Source organism: Pollicipes pollicipes, unplaced genomic scaffold (assembly GCF_011947565.3).
Source record: "Pollicipes pollicipes isolate AB1234 unplaced genomic scaffold, Ppol_2.1 Scaffold_4002;HRSCAF=4701_pilon_pilon_pilon, whole genome shotgun sequence".
Classification (NCBI taxonomy): domain Eukaryota; kingdom Metazoa; phylum Arthropoda; class Thecostraca; order Pollicipedomorpha; family Pollicipedidae; genus Pollicipes; species Pollicipes pollicipes.
The window spans coordinates 5,416,655-5,436,091 of NW_023596420.1; the positions used below are offsets into that span (position 1 = coordinate 5,416,655).

General features: G+C 64.3%; 1 protein-coding gene across 5 annotated transcripts in view; it reads right to left on the minus strand.

The window, feature by feature from the left end:
- sdt (MAGUK p55 family member stardust) overlaps positions 1–19,437 on the minus strand; it is a 97,101-nt gene that overhangs the window by 12,018 nt on the left and 65,646 nt on the right. For 4 of the 5 annotated variants that reach the window (XM_037216382.1, XM_037216386.1, XM_037216384.1 and 1 more), the window contains 5 exons: positions 15,517–15,941; positions 12,655–13,048; positions 10,416–10,602; positions 1,679–2,082; positions 1,118–1,351 (listed from right to left, as the gene is read on the minus strand). In XM_037216382.1, the coding sequence (XP_037072277.1) occupies positions 1,118–1,351; positions 1,679–2,082; positions 10,416–10,602; positions 12,655–13,048; positions 15,517–15,941 (1,644 nt within the window). The remainder of the gene's footprint in view (positions 1–1,117; positions 1,352–1,678; positions 2,083–10,415; positions 10,603–12,654; positions 13,049–15,516; positions 15,942–19,437) is intronic. The other variant, XM_037216383.1, reaches the window with a different exon arrangement.

The window sequence follows — 19,437 nt, forward strand, 5'->3', positions numbered from 1 at the left end:
TGGCCGCGGCCGGCGCGCCAGGACTCCCCGGCACGGTATGCAGCTTTTGTGCGGCGTATGTGAGGGGTGAGCTCGAAAGGTGTGGGGTGGCGGGAAGGGGGGGGCGAGGGCGCATCCAGAACGCCGCCTTGAGGGGGGGGGGCGTGGGAGAAGCCCAGCTCGGACGGTCCAAATCGCAAAAGCTGTCCAGATTTTCCACAGCTCATTGGATTTTGCTTCATGTTCCTTAAGAAGTGCTCTTAAACAAACTTTTGTTGTAAAAGTCTATCGATCCTCTTCAAAGTTCAGAAATGCACAAGTTTTGCTCAGCTTAGATCATCTTGGGACGGGGTATGGCCTAGTTGGCCTACCTTGGATGTGACCTACGGAGGGGGGGGGGGGCTAGAATGAAACTGTTCCCCTCATGCCAGTCCAGCAATGGCCCGTGTCTCCCAGCCGTGACTACCGCGCCCAGCAACGGTTCTCGCTCACGCATAAGTCGGCCGACATGTGGCCCAGCGACCAATCGACAGCGAATGACGCCGCCACAACGGGTCGCGTCTCTAACAATGCAACAATGCGTCCCCAGTCGGCGCCAGCAGCGGCACATTACAAACTCCTCGACTGGTGGCCGCTGCCGCCGACGCAGGACGCCAACATAAGCCACCTGAGAAGCTGCATTCAAAGTAGCCGGCTATTCATTCCAACAACTCTGAGCCACTGCAAATCCGAACGACACGCAGCGCCGCAGACAGCTGGCGCATTTAGCATCTGACCTTCTCGGCACGCTTACAGTGCAGGGAAAGGTAGGAGGTGACTCGAAGGTTGATATGGTTCCAGTCCAAAACAGAAAACAACCGAGCCTGTGAGACCGGCTTGGATGTGGATTCGTCACTGAAGTGAAAACTAAACACTGCTGAGGCTTTGAACATTGCGTTTGTGGTAACTGCGCCCTGAAATGAAAAGCAGACAACTCCTGGAGCTCAGCACTTGCTCTGCATAGACTCGCCCCTGAGGTTAGACATATAATCAGAAATATAATATAAATATCCACCACCTGGTCAGAAAACGAGTGGCTCAAAGCACGCTGCGCCCCCGAGTGCTGGGACCTCGCCGCAGCCGGAGGGCGCGCGCTCACCAGCGGCTCGTTGGTCTTCTCCAGCCGGATGACCCGCACGCGCGGGTCCGTATAGTGGTGCACGCGCTCGGCGTAGTCGTCCAGCAGCGGGCTGGGCTCGGGCGAGGCGGCTGCCGAGCCGCGCACCGCGATCTGGTCGTGCGAGTACAGCAGGCCCTCCATGTCGAACCGGGTCAGCAGGTCGACCAGCTCGGCCGCCTCGGGCGTCGAGGAGTCCTGCAGCACGCCCACCACCTGGCGGCGACCGCACCAACGTGTGTTAGATCGGCGGCCCACTGCGGGTCGTTCCAAGTGCAGTGCGTGCAGTGTCGGACAAAGTCATTAAGATTATGGGACAAAGTCATTAAGAAAACAGTGACATGAACAGTGAGACAGCTTCGAGCGTGGCACAAATAAAGGCCAAAATAGAGTAAGCATCGTTCAGGATAGCGCGGCCGTTAATTTAGAGCCAGCCTATGCGCCCAAAACCCAAACTCACATCACTTCTATCAACTTCCCCACCTCCACACCAGTAACCACATCCAGCACGTCCCCGCCTGCGCAGCAGCACACGCCACCCACCTCCTGCACCACGTCCTGAGCGTTGTGGCAGAGCGCCGAGGGCGGCGCGCTAAAGCACCAGATCTCTTGCACCTTGTTGTGCACGGCCAGCACGCGCTGGAACTCTGGCGAGGTGAGCAGCGCTTGGGCGGCCGCCAGCTCGTGCTGCAGGCCGCGGCCGTCCGAACGCAGCGCCCGCTGGATCTGCTTGAGCGAGGCCAGCAGCTCGGAGAGCTCTGCGGGTGCAGCAGGAGGCCCGTTCAGCGTCTGGCCGCGCTCGATGCCCGAGTTGACGCGGTTCACCTGCGAGGCGCGCCGCGAGCTGGCGGAGGAGGCGGGCTCGCGCGGGCCCTGGGCGGCCGGGTACAGTTTGTTCAGGATCGTGGTCTCGAGGCTGAGGTTAGTCACATTCAGCTGGGAGTCATCTGAAAGGGGGCAGAATACAACGCACGATTAGTGCAGAATCAGCGCGCAGAAAGAGCCGGTTCGCAGAAAGGAAAAGGCGGCTGAATAATACAGCGCGTTGCAGTATAAACAAGCGACCATAGCGAATATGCCCACAAGGAAAAACATAAGATTTCCAGATGCCACAGCACGGCAGGTGCGAACAGTGCTATGGAAAAGACCCAACTGATCAAAAGTATCACACGACGCCTTATGAACAGCGGGATCACGTTAAAAATGCACCAAAGTTTACAACAAAGCAAAAAGACAAAGCCAGCCGGAATGCATGCAAACAAAGAAGCTGGTATACAGCCGAACGTTGTGAAATGAGACCAATGGGTGACAGGGCAAAGGGAAAATGGCGAGAGCAGGGAGCAAAAGGCAGCCCACCAACAGCCAGCGGCAGCGACAGTCAAGCGGGAAGTCCCACCGGCGGCGGGCGCCCGGCCTCGGCCAGCCAGGAGACCAAACCCCCTACGTCGTCCAATGCCCCGTTCAAGCCGCCGGCGGCCGCCTCCAAGCACGAAACTCCCCCACACGACCGGCGCGGCAAGGCGCGCATTCTGCACACACCGCCTCGTCAGCTCCCGCTCTCTCCACTGCGTCTCCCGCCGGCCACGGGCGTCTCATGACCCAGCGGGGAATACCCGCCACCTCCTGTCCACCCGCGCCCCGCGGCAAATCTCCGACTCATGCGCTGAGCTGAGCACGGCCGCGACGCCCTACCCCTTCTCCCCGCCACCAGATGGCAGGCAGCCCTGCCCGCCCGCCACACCGGGCGCGGCACGTGCGCCGGAAGCGGCACACTTCCGGCTATGTTCGGCCAGGTGTACAGCCGGCTAGCAAGCTACACGGCGTGCCTGGATTACCGACTGGAACGGGGCTTGGCGTGTGAGTTTAGAAGCGAGTTCACTGTGGCCACTTTCGTACAGTTTTCACTGGCACGTCCGCCTGGGCATTATAAACATGTATTGCTAAGGATCCAGGCCATTGCATCTGAACCAGAATCCGGGAGGAAAACACATGTGTGGGTAATAAAACTGAACCCTTTCAGACGGCCAAACCTACAATTTCTGAAGCTGAGTAGGCCATAGTGCACAATGTGTCTTGCTATTCCAAGATCCGAGAGGTCTCAATTGATCCTCAAATTGAATAAACCCACACATTCCTGAAGATAAATTACACAATCAAGGCCAGGGTAAATTAGTATAGGAACCTTAAAAAGCCACTCAGAAAATGTCACTGGCAATAAGTGTTGAAAAACCGAAGCAACCAGCGTTGAGCGCTCCACTTCAATGCCAGCTGCATCCGACCGAAAGACTCTACGCGGATCCGGCTCTCATCGGGCGACGAACACTCGTCTCACGCTCAGCTAGCCAGCCAGCGGCCAGCTCTCTCCGGCGGCCGGCCCTCTCTCCGTTCCGCCGCGGCGTGCCCCGTCCCAGGCGGCAGAGCGCAGGAGCGCCGCGAGGGCAGAGCAGGGCCGCGGACGAATCAGCGCCAATCGATGACAATATCGGTCCGAGGATGGCCAAATGGAGGCCCCAGAGCGGCCGTGCGGCCGGGCGAGCCGGCGCCGTCTGGCACACGCTGACACAGGCCGACCACCGGCGCCGGTCGGCCGTGCCCCGGCTGCCGGCGCCGGCCACGCGCGGCGCCGTCCCGCCGCGAGAACAATGCGGCGCCGTGCGTGCGGCGCGCGGGCCGTGGCCGAGCGATCGCCTGACGCGCTGGCCGCGGCAGCCGTCCACGCCCGGCTCCCATCGCTCATCGCCGAGCCGGCGCAGCGAGGTCGGGCTCCTCCGGCGTCGGGCGCCTCCCGCGTCTGCTGCCCCGCCTCAGCGACATCGCAGCGGCCGCCAGTGCCTCGCCCCAGCCTCTGCGATCTGGCTCAGTCACCGATAAATGTTCAGGTCACTTGCTGTCCTCCGCCGTCACTTCCCCCCCCCCCCCCCCGCTTCCCCGTCCCACCCGACCTTCCAACGCCAACACACGCCGCCTGCGTCAGCGCAGAACAAGGCAGCGGCGGGCGCGCCGCCACCGCCAGCAGCCTCCCTGCTTCTCCCGCCGGCCGCACCTCGTATACGGCCCGCGTTCGGCTCACTCTAATGCTGGCCGTACAAAAACCGGTTACGAGGCAGCCGGCGGCGATGGCGGCGGCGGCGGCGGCGGCGGCAGTGACGCGGGCGGCGTGCGCGCTCGCGAGAATGCGTTGTGTGGACCGGTCTGATTGACAGGCGGCACCAGCGAGGGCAGATGGGGGGGGGGGGGGGGAGGGGAGCGACCGGGACGGCCCAGCAAGCCCCTGCCGTCCGGTGACGCCGACAATCATAGCCAGGTGACGCGCGTCTCTGCCGTCCAGTGACATTGGCCGCCACTGGACAGGCGGTCCATAAGCACTCTCAGCCACCAGAGCAGCACCGAGAGGCGGGCACGGTAGTCCGCTATCCGCCGCAGCCTCCCAACGGACCCGTGCGGAGGACAGGACCGAAACAAAACAAACCCTTCCCTCTCGGAGGCGTGGCAACCACGAGCGCGCCACCGGCCCGGCCTGGCGTCGAGGTCTCGGCGGCGGCGGCGGTGCGGTACTCACGTCTCGCCGCCCGGGGAGGAGCCGCCGTCAGCGTGGGCTCCTGTGACGTCACAGAGCGCTGCCGGCGCCCGGCGCCCTGCGCGTCACCGCGGGCCCAGCACCGGCCGAACGGCGCGGCGCGACTGGCCGCGACCGCCGCCGCCCGGTGTGGCGGCCAACGGTACCGCGGCCGGCCCGCCTCCAGCCCCGCGCCCACCGTCGAGCCGGCATTCACGCGCCGCTGGCCAGGCCGGCGGCCCGGCAGCGGTGGGGCCGGGCGGCGGCGGCGACACCGTCACCGCAGGAACGCCCGGCCGGCGTAAAAGGGAGAGTAAGATGAGAACCGGGTGGACTGACGGGTACGGGTGGGGTGGGGTGGGCGGGGGGAGGCGCCCGGTGATGATTGACGGCTGGCCGTCTCTGGGATGCTCGCAGCGTGCAATGTTTCCGCTCATCATATCCGAAGAGCACCGTCCGCTACAAACGCCGAGCTTTCCTGAGTGTCCGTACCACCGCATCCACAGTCAGCACCGTCCATCCCTCCTCCACCTGGCAACCCAACCTCAACCTCAACCTCAACCTCGACCGTCCGTCCTGGGTGCATTTGCTGCACCTCCCCTCGCCTGTGCTCCTCACCCCGGCGCATCCTCCCGCCCTCTGCAGGTCATCCCCCGTGCACGCTCTGCCCTCTACAGGTCATCATCGGCGCCTCCTCCCTGCCTGACTGCAGCCCGCCGGACGCTGGCGGGCCGCCCGGCTCGCACCAGCCGCCAGCCTCAGCTGACTCTGCGCAGGACAAAGGCTGCAGAGCGCGCCGCTGCAGGGCGGCAACGCAGCGCCGTGCCTGCGCCGTCCGCCCCCAGCCACCAGCTTCAGCTGACTCTGCGCAGGACAAAGGCTGCGGAGCGCGCCGCTGCAGGGTGGCAACGCAGCGCCGTGCCTGCGCCGTCCGCCTCCAGCCGCCGGGCGGCACGACGGCCTCGGGCAGCCCGCCGCCGCCACCGGAGACGGAGCGTCTGGCAAGGTCGGCTTTGGCTGTGGCAGCCCGCTCCCGAATGGCGAGTGCGTTGGTGTTGGAGAGGTCCACTTTACTAATGGGAGAGGCTGACGCAGCGGCCCAGACGGCCGCGAGACGCGAAACCAGCGCCGGCACCGGCCCGAGTACACTACGGCAGCCGAGTGTCGGACGTGCAACGAAAAACATCCCGTCGCCAGTGCCCTAAATATCAAGACCTTTGGATAAGCTAACGCACAGCGGCGGAACAGAACAGGCCCTTACTCTCAAAATCAAGCCAAACAGCCGCCCCCAGGACCGGTCTTCAAGAGCGTTGGAGTCGCGCTGACTCATTAGCGCGGCGCGAAAAAAGTCCTTCGGCGCGAGAAACACACACGGCCGTGCGGGCGGCTCCGCGCTGCACAAGCGCCACCTCACCGTCCACCAGCTGTCCACCGGGAGTCTTCCGGCCGTCCACCAGCCGTCCACCCCGCGGTGCCCGCCCTTCCTGCCAGGGTGAGAGGCAGGCGACGCCATACAGCCTCAGCAGCTGAGTGCGTCGTAAAGCCCCAATGACACGCACGCACGCACGCACGCACGCACGCACGCACGCACCCACACCAGCCGTCCACCAGCCGTCCACCGGGCGTGCACCGGTCGCTGGCGTCCCCCACATTCCTCCGTCGACTGATGCCGATCGGTCGCGGGCCGCACCGCGGGACGGTCGGTCCAGCCGCGTCGCCGGGGACGGGCACATGCCTTCGACCGCGCGCGCAACGGCGCACCCTGCTCGGGCGACGTTTGGGCGAGGCTCGGGTCCTGCCTGAGCGATGCTCGGGCTGTGCTCGGGCAGCAGACGGCGCGTGCAGCGTGCTCATGCGCAGGCGTGCCCCGTGGCGCTGGGCCGCGCCGGCCGTGCCGTTAGTCGCGCCGGTACCGTGCAGACGAGGTACGGCCTGCAGGCGGGTCGGGATAGGAGGGTGGGGGCGACCACGGGACGGGCTGGGGCGGAGCCCGACGGGGCGAGAGCGGGGTGGGCAGGGAGAGCGCAGGGAGCGGTGGACGCGTGGCGTGTCTCTGTACAGACGAGGGAAGAGCCGGAAGACGTGCCAATGAAACCTGCTCGGGCTGAGGTATTTAGATTCTCTGGGAGTCCTGGGTTTCAGATCTTCCCGCGCGATGAGGCAGTCATACCACGGACAGCGCCTCGCGGCATCCACCAGTCTGGCAGACCCAGTCCTCTCGCCCGCTGCCGGAAATCTGTCACTGGCTGCCGTTCTCGGGCGGAGACCCGATTATCGAGTCACGTGAGTGATCACTGCGGCCATTAGCATTATCATTCCTCGCGCCGATTTCAACGGTGAAACTGAACGCCGGCACGCGGAAACTCCCGGGAGCGTGACCCTTTTGATCAGGGTACTGTACTTCCAGGCGCACCCCTGATTTACGCTGCCACCGTCCATCCGTCCGCAACTGAGCCCAATTGTCCGTCAGCACGCGCGTGACCGTGTCCTCACACCGTGACTTCGTCCGGCGCCGAGCACCAGCGTCCAGCACCAGCACCAGCACCAGCGTCCAGCGCGCCCGACAAGAGACGCCGGCCGTGGCGCGCCGCCGCGAGGAATGTTAACGACTGGCGCTCGTGAACGGCGCCTTATCGGGCCGCCCCAGTGTCTCGGGCCGGGCGGGAGATAGCCGCACTGGCGGTACGGAGGGCGCCGGCACCGCTCCCCGCCGACGGACCGGGGCCACGGCGGAGACGGCCGGCCGCAGAGCTCGAGCCGCCCGCTCGGAACGCTGCTCTCGGTCGATAGAAATGTCAACAAGGGTGGAGCGGGGACAACCCGCTGATGGGGAGTGACGCGGCACATGTGAAGAGGGGAGGGTCCCGCGCATAAAGCTCACATCTCCCGGTTACTTGTGCTAAGTCAAATGTGTCAAAATGTAAACCGATCGGTACAGCCCGGTACACGTCACGGGCATTCAACCCCCCAATCAGTACGCACTATATGACCCGATGGAAACAAGCGCTGTGTGGTGTGTGGCAAAGCGCGTGACTAAACACCAGGAGTGCGATCCCTCGCGCGGTGATATCACCCAAGGACGGTGACAGGGCGGGCGTCCACTCGGGCGCCCAATGTTATAATCCGCAGTCCCCGCCGGACCGCCGTGCCCGCATTGGTCCGAGTTGGCTGCCTATTCGTCGCTGAAGCAGACCACTTGTTCAATTTCGCAGAGCTCATATACTGCCACCTCATATTGTTTGCAAATGAAAGTTGTGAGCTCCGGGGCCGAAAAGATGAGACTCATGCTGGAAATAGCTCCCACACGAGAGGAAAACAGGCCAACGTATTATTCAAGACGAATGGTTACTCGCTTCACTGCGCGAACGTCGCAGGAGACCACACTAGTCATGCCTACCGTGAAAGTGTTATGTTCCCGTTCCCACCACTTTCCGGGAAAGCGCCTCGCACTCGCGACGCCGACGCCGACACACGCTCGTCATCGCAATCACGAACTGCGGCGCATCAGCGGGCCCAAGTGATGCGCGATCAGGCGGGAGGGCGCGTCGGCTAACGGCCATCACGCAACACCACGCCAGTCCCGAGGCACACAGAGTGCGTGACGCCAGTCCCGAGGCACACAGAGTGCGTGACGCCAGTCCCGAGGCACACAGAGTGCGTGATGGCGTCATCGCCGGCCCGTGTATGTCGATATATACTCCACGATGATCGCTGCAATTTCACTGTCAGCGAGGTCGCGTGACGACGGAGTGTCACCTTATCTAGCGCAAAATTACGAGCTTAAACGGCCAGGCCCAGCCCAAACGGAATACAATTCCGTAAGTGCTTCACTGGAAACTAGCAAAGGGACGCGCCACCTGTGTTAGACGACCCCTTTCAACCTCCGCAAATGACTGCGGTACAAGCTTTGCAATGCTGAAAAATAAACTGAACGCGCTTGCCTCAAAGTTCTGTAGTTGTAGCCTGAACATGAAACGTTCTTTGAAATGAGCACATATAAACACGGTGGGTACCCTCTCACAACTATGCCACGCCTAGGCGATAGATCCAGGTGAAGCTGCGATGTCTGCAAAGCAGCGAGTACGTTGTGCAAGTCACGCTCTTCGCTGCATCCAAGTCTCAACCAGGTATCATCGCGGGAGGCTTAAGTTTTTCCCCGGCGCCTACATGGCGAATGTGCAAGCTTAGCTTGCGATGCCAAAGCGCACACCGGCCCCAAAATAGCTCGACGTTTCCCTTTGAGACCAGGCCCAAAGTCGCGCAGCAGTACGACGCCCGTATGCCCCGATGCTCGGTGGGCAGATGAAAGTAGCTGATATTGACAAGCTCCCACACTGAGATTATTCGCCGTGCGGTCGATTGGTTCGCAAGATATATGAACACATTGTTCCTCGAGGTCAAAATGCACGAGGGACGCAGTGTCTCTCGGCTGTTGGCGCGTCTCCATCCCACCGTTCGGTCACAAGACTAAGGCTCTCCGGAGGTACGTTGTCCGGCCGCCCATTGACGTGAAGCTATGCTCAACAGACCACCACAGTTAGTTACGGCGTTTAGTTTATGGTTACAAATTTACACAAGGATGTTGAAGTTCGTAACTGACCATTACGTAACCGAATTTAACGTAACTTCATTTCGCCCCACGTGACAAAAACAAAACTGAAATTTGCGGGCAGCGCGCGCCCTAGCTGACAAGAACCGCAGCTTAGAACTGGTTCCTACGATTCCGATAGATGCTTGGGTCGGACGCTCGCAAATCATACGGGCAATACCTGCTAAAATTGGAAACCCCTGGTCTAACGGGCTGGCACTGGGGGCGATTAACACCTTTATGCGGCGACCGGCTGTCACCCCAGACCCCACACCATAAGCGACGCGGGTAACAAAGGCGGCTCCGGCGCCGCCCGTCCGTGCCGACCAATATCATCCTCTCCATTGGCTAGCCGTATCCAAACAGCAGACGGCCGTCCCTCTGCCTTCATCCCCGTGAACGGCCGGCTGGCGGGCGAGACGCGGGTGCCGCGGACTTTCCTCCGAGAACCGTGGGCTTCCGCGGCCCAGTCTGACTCATCTCTCTGAGGGAGCCGCTAAGCCGCGCTCCCCAGGGCCACCAGCATGGTAGGCGTCAGCAGCACGTGACGCCGGACTCGGTACGGCGCCGACCGACCGGCAGGCATCAGCGAGAACCAGTTCTTAACGGGTGCCGATGGTGGACGAGGGGCGGTATTTGCAGAATCAGCCGGCCAGCAGCAGCGGCGGCGGCGGGCACGTTGGCCCGCTGCCAAATTACACGTCACACCAATGCGAGACCGGTGCGGTTCCGACCGGGGATCGGGGGAGGGGGACGCTGGGACATGGCAGGGGGAGGGGCTCCGCCCACCTGGGCAACAGAGCCGCAGCTGCGGCCCAGCCTGCACGGGCGTCCCTACCCAGGGAAACGAGACAGGCGCACGGACCGCCCCCGCTCCGGGTGGTCCGCCGTCATGGCAGCCCACCAGCCGTCCCGGAAGCCAGCAGCAGACGCGCGCAGGCGGCTCCCGCAGAGAGCCACTGCGCCACCCCGGCGCTCCCATCGCCGGCGCAAAACACGGTGCTCCGCGCCGGCGGCGACCTGGCAGCGGGCCGCGGTCGGGCCCGTCCTGGCGCCGCGCCGGCCGCAGCCGCGCCGCTCCCACGGGTGTCAAGGTCGCTGGGATGGAGGTCGAGGTGTCAGTGCGGTGCGCTTACCTATGCCACCGGCGGCGGCGGTCGCGTGCTCTGGCCCGTGCGCGTCATAGCCATTGTTCACAAAGCCGGTGGGTGCAGGCCTCTGTTCGAGCCGCTTCATTTTCTCGCTACCTCGCAGCGACGAGCGCAGGAACTCCTCCTCCTTGGAGCGTTTCTCACGCATCTCCCGGTCGCGCCGGATGTCCTCCTGGAATTTGTACATGGCGTCACGCGCTGAGCACGCTCCGATGGCTTCCCCGTCACTGCGGTCACTGGCCACCGCCGACGCCGGTCACTGCGCGACGGCGGCGCTGTCGATCACCGAAGACGGGCGTGCGTCACACGCGCATAGCTGGGGCCGCCGCCCCTCGCTGCGAGCGGCGACTCGGGACGATCTCAGCACACACTCGCGCGTCCGGTGACGGGTCGCCAGGGCGCGGGCGCGGCGCCACCGGCGCGGCCGAGCGCGTCACTGCCGCCGAGCGGCGCGTCACTGGGCGGGACGCGTCACCGTGAGCGTCCCCGTCGGCGCGGCCTCGCGTCACTGTGTCGGCTATTGCGGCGGTCGCGGCGGCAGCGACGGTAGCGGCGGCCGCTGCGACGTCCTCCGCCCGCCGCTGCAGAGTGCGGGCGCGGGCGGCGCGGCCGGCGCGGCAAACCAGTTCCCGGCGCGCTGCAGACCACGGCCGCGCGGCCGGCCGGCCGGTCGGCGATCGTGACGCGCGCAGCCGCCGCGGCAGACCCGGCGCAGCGCGCGCGCCCACGCCCGGCGCGTCCGTCGGCGCCGGCGCCGACGGCCGTCTCTGGCGACCGACGGCGGCCGACGGCGGCCGACGGAGCGCCGCCGCCGTCCGCGCTCGGTCAGCGACGGCGCGGCTCGCGGGCCGCGCCCCGGGCGGGTCGCCGCCGACGCGGCCGGCCGCCGCGGTGATCACAAGCGCGCGCGGCCCTAGGCTATTGCCGTCTGCCGACTCCGCTGGTGAAGGGGTTGTGGCGGCGGGGTTCCGGGACTGCGCGCGCAGGTCAAAGTAGGTGGTGAGGGTACCGGAGGACGGTGCGACTGCCCTGCTTCCGGGTGTGAGGCCGGCTGTGCTCCCGTAAGGGAGTCATACCGCGATGAAGTGTCGAGGCGGCGGATGTACTGTGTTTTTGGAGCGAATCAAAGTAAGGCACGTTTTGCGAGGGTATGCGTCTCAGCAAAGACTACTTTGTATTCCGCGGAATGTTCCAATCGAGTACATAGCTACACGTGCCTTCTGTACGACACAGGCTGCTTTGGTTTGGCGGAGGGCTGATAAAGCGTTAGTCCGCTTTTGCAGCCAACCTTTCGCGCACTGATATGTCAAGAATGCAGCGGCTGGCCTGCTTAGCAGAGATACAGCTTTCCTACACAGCGAGTGTATGCTGTTGGCGGTTGCCTTTTCTAAGTCGTAGTGTAAGTGGAACGGTGGCAACGCGAGCAGATACTGCAGACGGTACGTACAAGATACTGCAGATCGCACATCAGCACCCAGCTGGGTTCGCCGCGCCGGCCAGCGCAGTGCACACCAGCAGCCAGCTGCCGTACCGGGGCCGGTGAATGTGCGCGTCTATGGGACCCTTGTTGGTGGCGCAGCAATATTTTGTTTGAGGGAGGTACAGTGGCACGGCGGCCCGCCGGGGGACACCTGCGCCATCGGTGCGTCACCCCGCCAGCCCCCCCCCCCCCCCCACACACACACGAAGGTCGATGAGTGCTATCCTTGAAAGGGCACTCGTTGAACTTTGTCGGACAGTATCAAGCGAGCAGTTGCAAAAACGGCTGACGGTCGGAACCATTCGACGTGAAAGGTAGCATCCTCACGGGAGAGGACACGACTACATAAAATCTCTTACAACGATGACGACAACCGCAACTCACACTGGATGAAGAAAAAACAGTAAATTTGCACAGGCGTGACAACTAGACATTCATGTTTCATGCGGAGTTACGATAAAACAGCACTCATAACTTTCATGACTGTGAGAAGTCATGCTTAAACCTAAGAGAGCGAGCCTCGCGGAAATACCATGAATTGTTTGGCCACATCATACTCGCGCGAACATACACTAGCATGTAACACCTAAACGCAAGGCATTCCCACTGATCTGTCATTCTCACCTTTCTTGGCAAGCGCTCTGCAAAAGATCCTTACATGACGCCTGCCCTGCCATCCCTACTGCCACCTCAGTGCCCCCCCCCCCCCCCCCCTCCTCCTTCAGCCGCTCCGCTCCTCCTCACCTGGTACTTCCTGATGCGCTCCATCTGCTCGCGGCTCGGCTCCGAGTCGCGGCTGGTGGTGCTGCTGCCGCGGCTGCGATCCAGGCTGGGGCGCGGCGCCGGCGCTGGCGGCTCGGTCGGCGTGCCCGGCGCCTCGCGCGCCGGCGGCTCCGACCGCGCCGCGCCGTTCGCCGGCCGCGCGCCGGGAACGGCGGCCGCGGCCGCGGCGCGTGGCGGTGGGTAGCGCGGCGGCGTCTTGGTGCGCGCCACGAACGACTCGGGCACGTCCACGGCCATCTCGCGGTGCGGGCCGCGGTCCAGTTGGTTCATGACGGCCTCCAGCTGCAGCTGCTCGACGCTGCCAGCACGACTGCGACCGCCGCCGCTGCTCGCCGTCCGGCTCGACTTGTGGGAGCTGTAACAGCACTGCGCCGTCAGCGCGGTCGGCCACCAGTCCCAGCACGAGCCGGCCGCCGCCATCACGCCCGTCGACACACGAGACGCGCCCGGCACGCGGCGCCGGCGCCGCTCCGCCGCTCCGCACTCCCCGCACTCACTCTTTCCGGTCCGTCCGGGGCCGCGACGCCGCTGCCCGGAGCGCTACTGCACGCTCACGCGACCCGGCCTCATCACGCCCCTCTCTTGCCGGCCGACCCCGACGCTGGCCGGGACGGGCCCGCCGCTCGCGGTCGTCCCCGGCTCTCGGCCGGGCCGCGGTGGGCCTCCCCGCCGCCGTGTAGGGCTCGCCGGGCGCCGGCGCTGGCGCGTCACGTCACACGTGCCAAGAGCGGCGCCCGGCAGTGCCACCGCGCGCACCCGTCAACGCCGACGTGCCAAGTCGCCCGCCGAGGCGTCGCTGTCAATCACGCGCTGCGATGCGGGCGGCCAGACGGCTCCTCTCAGTCGCCGCACATCTGAGCCCTGCAGCACGATTGCCCCTGGCGCGCTCTCGCTCCTCTCTCCCGCTCTCTCACTCGGTGCACAGCTAAGCCTGACAGCACGGCGTCTCCCGAGCTGGGACGCGACGGAGCACAGCCGCGCAGTGTCTCTCTCGCTCCGGCTCGACCGAGACGTGCCCCGCGGGTCAGCCCACTGTACCCGCCGCCGCGCCCTCCCGGAACAGAACGGCGGCGCCGCTCCGACCACATCGACTGACGGACTCCGCGTCCAACGCTTCCGCCGGGAGCGACGCGCTCACTGTCGCCGCCCGCGACGGCCGTTGTCGGACCCGCCACCGCCGATAAAGCACCGCTGGCCCGCTGATAGGGGACGGCAGCACGGGACGGCCGGAGGGCCGTGTCCACCGGCGCCACGCTATCAGGTCAGATACCCGAGTGAATCAGGCCCGCCATGGGTGAGCTCTCTGCGCCGGGTGGGACACACAGCAGCGCTCTGCAGTGTAATCCAGTCTAGGTCGCCGGCAGCATCGTAGCGGGCGACTGGACACTTTACAGCCAATCGCCCTTATCGTTAAGTCCAGGCATGAATCACTGCAAGTGGTTACAAAACGCGAGCGCATGGCGAATGTGTCTCACCCCGCGCGACACGTTCGGCAAAACGCGGCTTGTTGACTGACTGGGGCTTGTTGGCTGACTGAGTCATGTTGACTGACTGACGTGGCCTGCTGACTGACGGAAAGCGGCGTTTCCCGCGGCGGCATTACATCTGGCAGAAGGCACTCGACAACAACGGGCTGCTCGATTCGCGCTACTGTGGACCCGTGCGATTAGCAACAGTTCCAACCAAAACGCAATATCGTCTGCAATATACGGACAATTCATTGAGAACCCGCGCGGATACCATCTAGGTCGCAGTCTCGCATTCCTAGAAATGTGCCAGCAACTTACTAATATGACCGCACAGAATGTTGATGGTGGGCTCACAGTGCCGCTTTGGGGAAATTTGGGGAAAAAAAGTCCCCAAAGCAACAAACCCTCCCAATCCACGTCCGCCAGCACGTCCAACACACGTAACTTCTGATTGCATTGTGATTGGTTTTCCCAAACCACGAGCTTTTCTCCCTACGATATCAAGCCCATCACAACAGCGTCAACTCCACCACACCGCGTGACCCCCCCCCCCCTTCCTCCTCGACACTCACCCGAGGCTTTCCTTGCTGTATCGTTTTGACGCCCCCCCCCCCCCCCTCGACACTCACCTGAGGCTCTCCTTGACACCCTCGACACTCACCTGAGGCTCTCCTTGACCCCCTCGACACTCACCTGAGGCTCTCCTTGACCCCCTCGACACTCACCTCAGACTCTCTTTGACCCCCCTCGACACTCACCTCAGGCTCTTCTTGACCCCCCCCCCCCCACCCACCTCAGGCTCTCCTTGACCCCCTCGACACCCACCTCAGGCTCTCCTTGACCCCCTCGACACTCACCTCAGGCTCTCCTGGACTCCCTCGACCCTCACCTCAGGCTCTCTTTGACCCCCCCTCTCGGCACCCAACTCAAGCTCTCCTCGACCCCCCTTCGACACCCACCTCAGGCTCTCCCTGATCCCCCTCGACACTCACCTCAGGCTCTCTTCGAACCCCCTCGACACCCACCTCAGGCTCTCCTTGACCCCCTCGACACCCACCTCAGGCTCTCCCTGATCCCCCTCGACACTCACCTCAGGCTCTCCTTGACCCCCCTCGACACTCACCTCAGGCTCTCCTTGACCCCCTCGACACTCACCTCAGGCTCTCCCTGACCCCCCTCGACACCCTCCTCAGGCTCTCCTTGACCCCCCTCGACATTCACCTCAGGCTCTCCTTGACCCCCCCTCGACACTCACCTCAGGCTCTCCTTGACTCCCCTCGACACCCACCTCAGGCTCTCCTTGACCCCCCTCGACACTCACCTCAGGCTCTCCTTGACCCCCCTCGACACTCACCTCAGGCTCTCCTTGCTGCTCCGCTTGCTGTCATTGTGCGAGATGAACACCTTGTTCTTGAACTTGCCGCTGGCGCGCTGCGGATCCTCCGCCTCGGCCGGCGCGGCGCCGTTCACGCCGCAGCGGCCGGCCATCGCGTCGGCGGCCTCGACGGCGCGCCGCTGCGACCTGCGCCGGCGGCCAGCCTCGCCGCCCTCGGGCGTCACCTCCACCACGGTGGCGGCGCGCGGTCGCAGCTCCTGGTTCAGCTCGAGCTCGCCGGAGGCGTCGAGCGAGTCCTGGCCGCCGCTAGAGGCCTGCCGCTCCGGCGCGTTCTCGCGCTGCGATCCACCGCTCAGCGACGGCACCGACGTCACGTACACGGTGTTGGACTCGATGATGCCGTTCAGCTGGTTGCTCTCCTGCGCCTTCTCTGTGCTGGACAGCTGGAACGGGGCGCGCGATTGCGTCAGGGTTGGTCGGCGTTGGACAGCTGGTGAGAGTCAAGGTCGCTTCGAAGCATGTGATGCAAGTGAAGACTTACGTAGTAGGGAAAATTACGCGATATTATCGAATCTTACCATGGTAGCACAACCCGCACGTCGATGCCACATGCATGGTAGAAGCGAAGAATTTGTTAGCTGGTGGCATCAAACGGCATAAAGCAACGGGATTCTCTTCACCTGTATACCATGTAAAAGTCTCTGTCTGGAACCCCACATCCTCCATCCATAACACTTGACTGTCATAAAAACTCTTGTTGGGTGCACAAGCCGTTCTAGTCGGCGGCCGCAGCATCTGCGCTCCATCATTTAATATGATCATAAATGTGCACTACGTTGCCACGCAGTTAACGCAAAACATCCCAGGAGTCGCAGGGTCCAACTGCTCCTACAGCAGTGATTTACTGCTAACTCGCAGTAACCAGCCTTCGAGCCATTACAGGCTCTGGTGCCTTTCCGAGAATGGCTGGGCGTCGCTCTTGAGACAGCCGGCCATTAATGTCCGGAGCGGAACTTCAGCCGAAGACACAGGACTGGCCAAACCCTGGTGCATAACCCAATAACGGAGTACGGAAGGCGGCCGGCGGCGCCCACTGAACGACCGCGCAGCGGTGGGCTCGCCGCCGGGGCAGTCCCCAACGACGCCGGCCGAGCGCTGGCCGCGCCCCGCCCCGACAACCCACGAGACAAGCAGCCCTCCGCCCCGGCCAGGTCCAGAACACGGCCACGATCCGGGCAACGAACACGGACACGGACACGGACAGGAGGTGAGCGGCGCCCGTGAGCGACGCCGGCCGAGCGGAAGGGGTCGTGGCGCGCGGAAGTGGTCCGGAAGACTGGCCCAGACGTGCGCCAGCCCCAGTGGGCCGGTGATTGAGTACGGGACCGATGGACACGTGTGGCACCAGTCCACTGACGCTGGGGCGGTGAAGCGCTGCTGAGCTCATACTCTAATGGGCCCCTGCTGGAGCGGTCGATCCATTGATCGCGGTTGATGTAATTAAGACCGGCCTTAAGCTCCTGCCGTTCCGATGTATGCAATGATAGTGATGTGTACGTTCCAATGACAGTGATATGTGCGTTCCAATGATAATGACAGTAAATCACTGATGATATCGCTGGTCAACAATGAAAAACACGACCTGTCATGTGCCGGGAACTATCGGGAAGGGGCGAGATATCACATATCGATATATCAAGATCGTAAATACTGCTGATCCAGAAATAACAAAATGTTTCGACCGTCATGTGATAGAGCCAATTTGATGCTAATGATCAATCTAACAAGCACTGCTCCACTGGCCCACCGGCTGGGCCGTGGCTCTCGCGCTGAGGGCCCAAACTCGAGCTTCGAGCGCACCATGCCACGTGCGCTCAGGCGACCGCCGCGATATCTGGCATCCCAAACAATAAATCGCAACCTGCCGCATCCACTTATAAAAAACGACCTTCAAAGCAGTGAAACTCTGGTGTGACAAATGCGCGCAACCTGTTGACTTCTTTACCCGCAGACGCACCAGCGCACCAACGAACTCTCACACCACTACACCAGCGGATCACTGGACCACCGACCGCTAGGGCACCAGTACACCAACAGACCGCTGGCGCAGCAACGCATGACGGCACCATTGGTGCGTACCAACGGCCCAGCGCTCCCGTCCAGTTACCTCGATCCTGATCAGGTCGGGGGTGGTGCGGCACCGCCGGGGGCTCGGACACGCCGCTGCCCATGTCCCGTCAGGAGACGCGCCGCGAAAGCTCGGCACGCGCCACCGCCGCTCCACCGCAGCGCCACTGGAGCCCGGCCGTCGTGCTGCCCGGCCGCGGGAGCGAGCGCGACGCGCCCGCCGCGCCCGCTGTATTTCGGGCGGGGTGGGGCGCGGCCGGCGCTGGCACGCGGCTCCGATCGTCGCCCTCACCGCGCCACCCGCCGCCGCCGCCGCCGCCGCCGCCGATCGCGCGGCGGCTCCGGCGCGGCGGGGGCGCCCGCAGGACGCACGGTCCGCTTCCGGCCTCGCGTGCTGTGTGAGATTGGAGGGGAAGGGGGGGGGGGGGGGGTATCAAGAGGGTTGGAGCTTTTCCAGACAGCCTGCTGCTAGCAATCGTTCGATGCCGACAGACGTGCAGGCATTTCGGGGCCCGGCTTCGGCAACGGTAATCCGCGGCAACTCCTGGTTAATTCAGCGGGACGCTTGCGGCGACATCCACACATCCCCGCCCTCGCGGCGGACAGGTCTGGCTGCAGACCAGGGTCTGGCTCCCGTTTCGTACAGGCAGACCATTGACAACATCGAGAGAAAATAGGGATAGGCGAAAGGCAGACAGAATGGAGAGGGAGAGGCTGGGGGGGGGGGGGGGGATGGGAGAGAGAGAACAAAACAATGCAGAACCGGGACCAGTTGGTGCATTACCCCCTCACATGCACCACCGTCATAACCGAAACGACACTCAGGCGAGAACAAATGAGCGCCTCGCACGACACGCTGACGACTTGTTTGTGAGAACGGAAACCGCTCGGCGATCCCGACCACGCGAGCCAGCCCAATCAGCGGCGGCGGAGCTCTTCTCCGCGATTGATTCCAAGCGCTGATGGCTAATCCCTGGCCGCCGGCTCCCGACCAACCACCGTATTGAGAGAGAGGAGCTTTCGGGCAGCGTGCCACTGTCACGGGCCGCGTCATTTGCCGGCTGCCGTGCAGCACCGCCCGGTCGCGTCGCTCACCCCCGGGCTCCCATGAATGGCAATGAGGCCGCGAGGCGGCCGGCGGTTCGGCCGGCGGCCGCCAGAGGCGCCACCGGCCGGCCGCCAGGGAGGTCACGGTCGCGCGCTGGGAAAGAGAAAGCCGCCGCACACACGCGCCGCTCGCCGACGGGCCGACGGCGCGATGCGGGACGCGAGGCATCGACGCTCCTGTGAGACAAGGCCGGCCCGGCCCGGCCCGGCCCGGCCTGGCCCGGCCCGGCCTAGCCCAGCCCATCCCAGCCCAGCCCAGCCCAGCCCAGCCCAGCCCAGCCCAGCCCAGCCCAGCCCAGCCCAGCCCAGCCCCAGCCCAGCCCAGCCCAGCCCAGGCCGGCCCCGCGGCCGGGGAACGGACACGAGCTCCGAACTGGCACGGCTCGGAGCCGCGGCGGCGAGGTTCGCTACCGACGCTACCTGCGACCCGTCCGACGAGCCGTGAACAGCGCGTCCAAAACGCGACACCTTCCTGGTGTGCCACTCGTGCTGCGTCGGGGCCACCCTCCGGCGTCTCCGCCGCAGCACGAGCGTCCCTCGCAGCCGCAGACCACCAACGACATCGCGGAAAACGGCGCCACACCGTTGGCGGCGCCGCGGCGTCGCCGGCAGGGCTGGCCGGCGCGGCCTCCGGCTCCTCCCAAGGTCGGCGTTGAGCGCAGACGGGGCGCCGCTCGCGCCCGACCCGGCCCGCTCCGCTCGGAG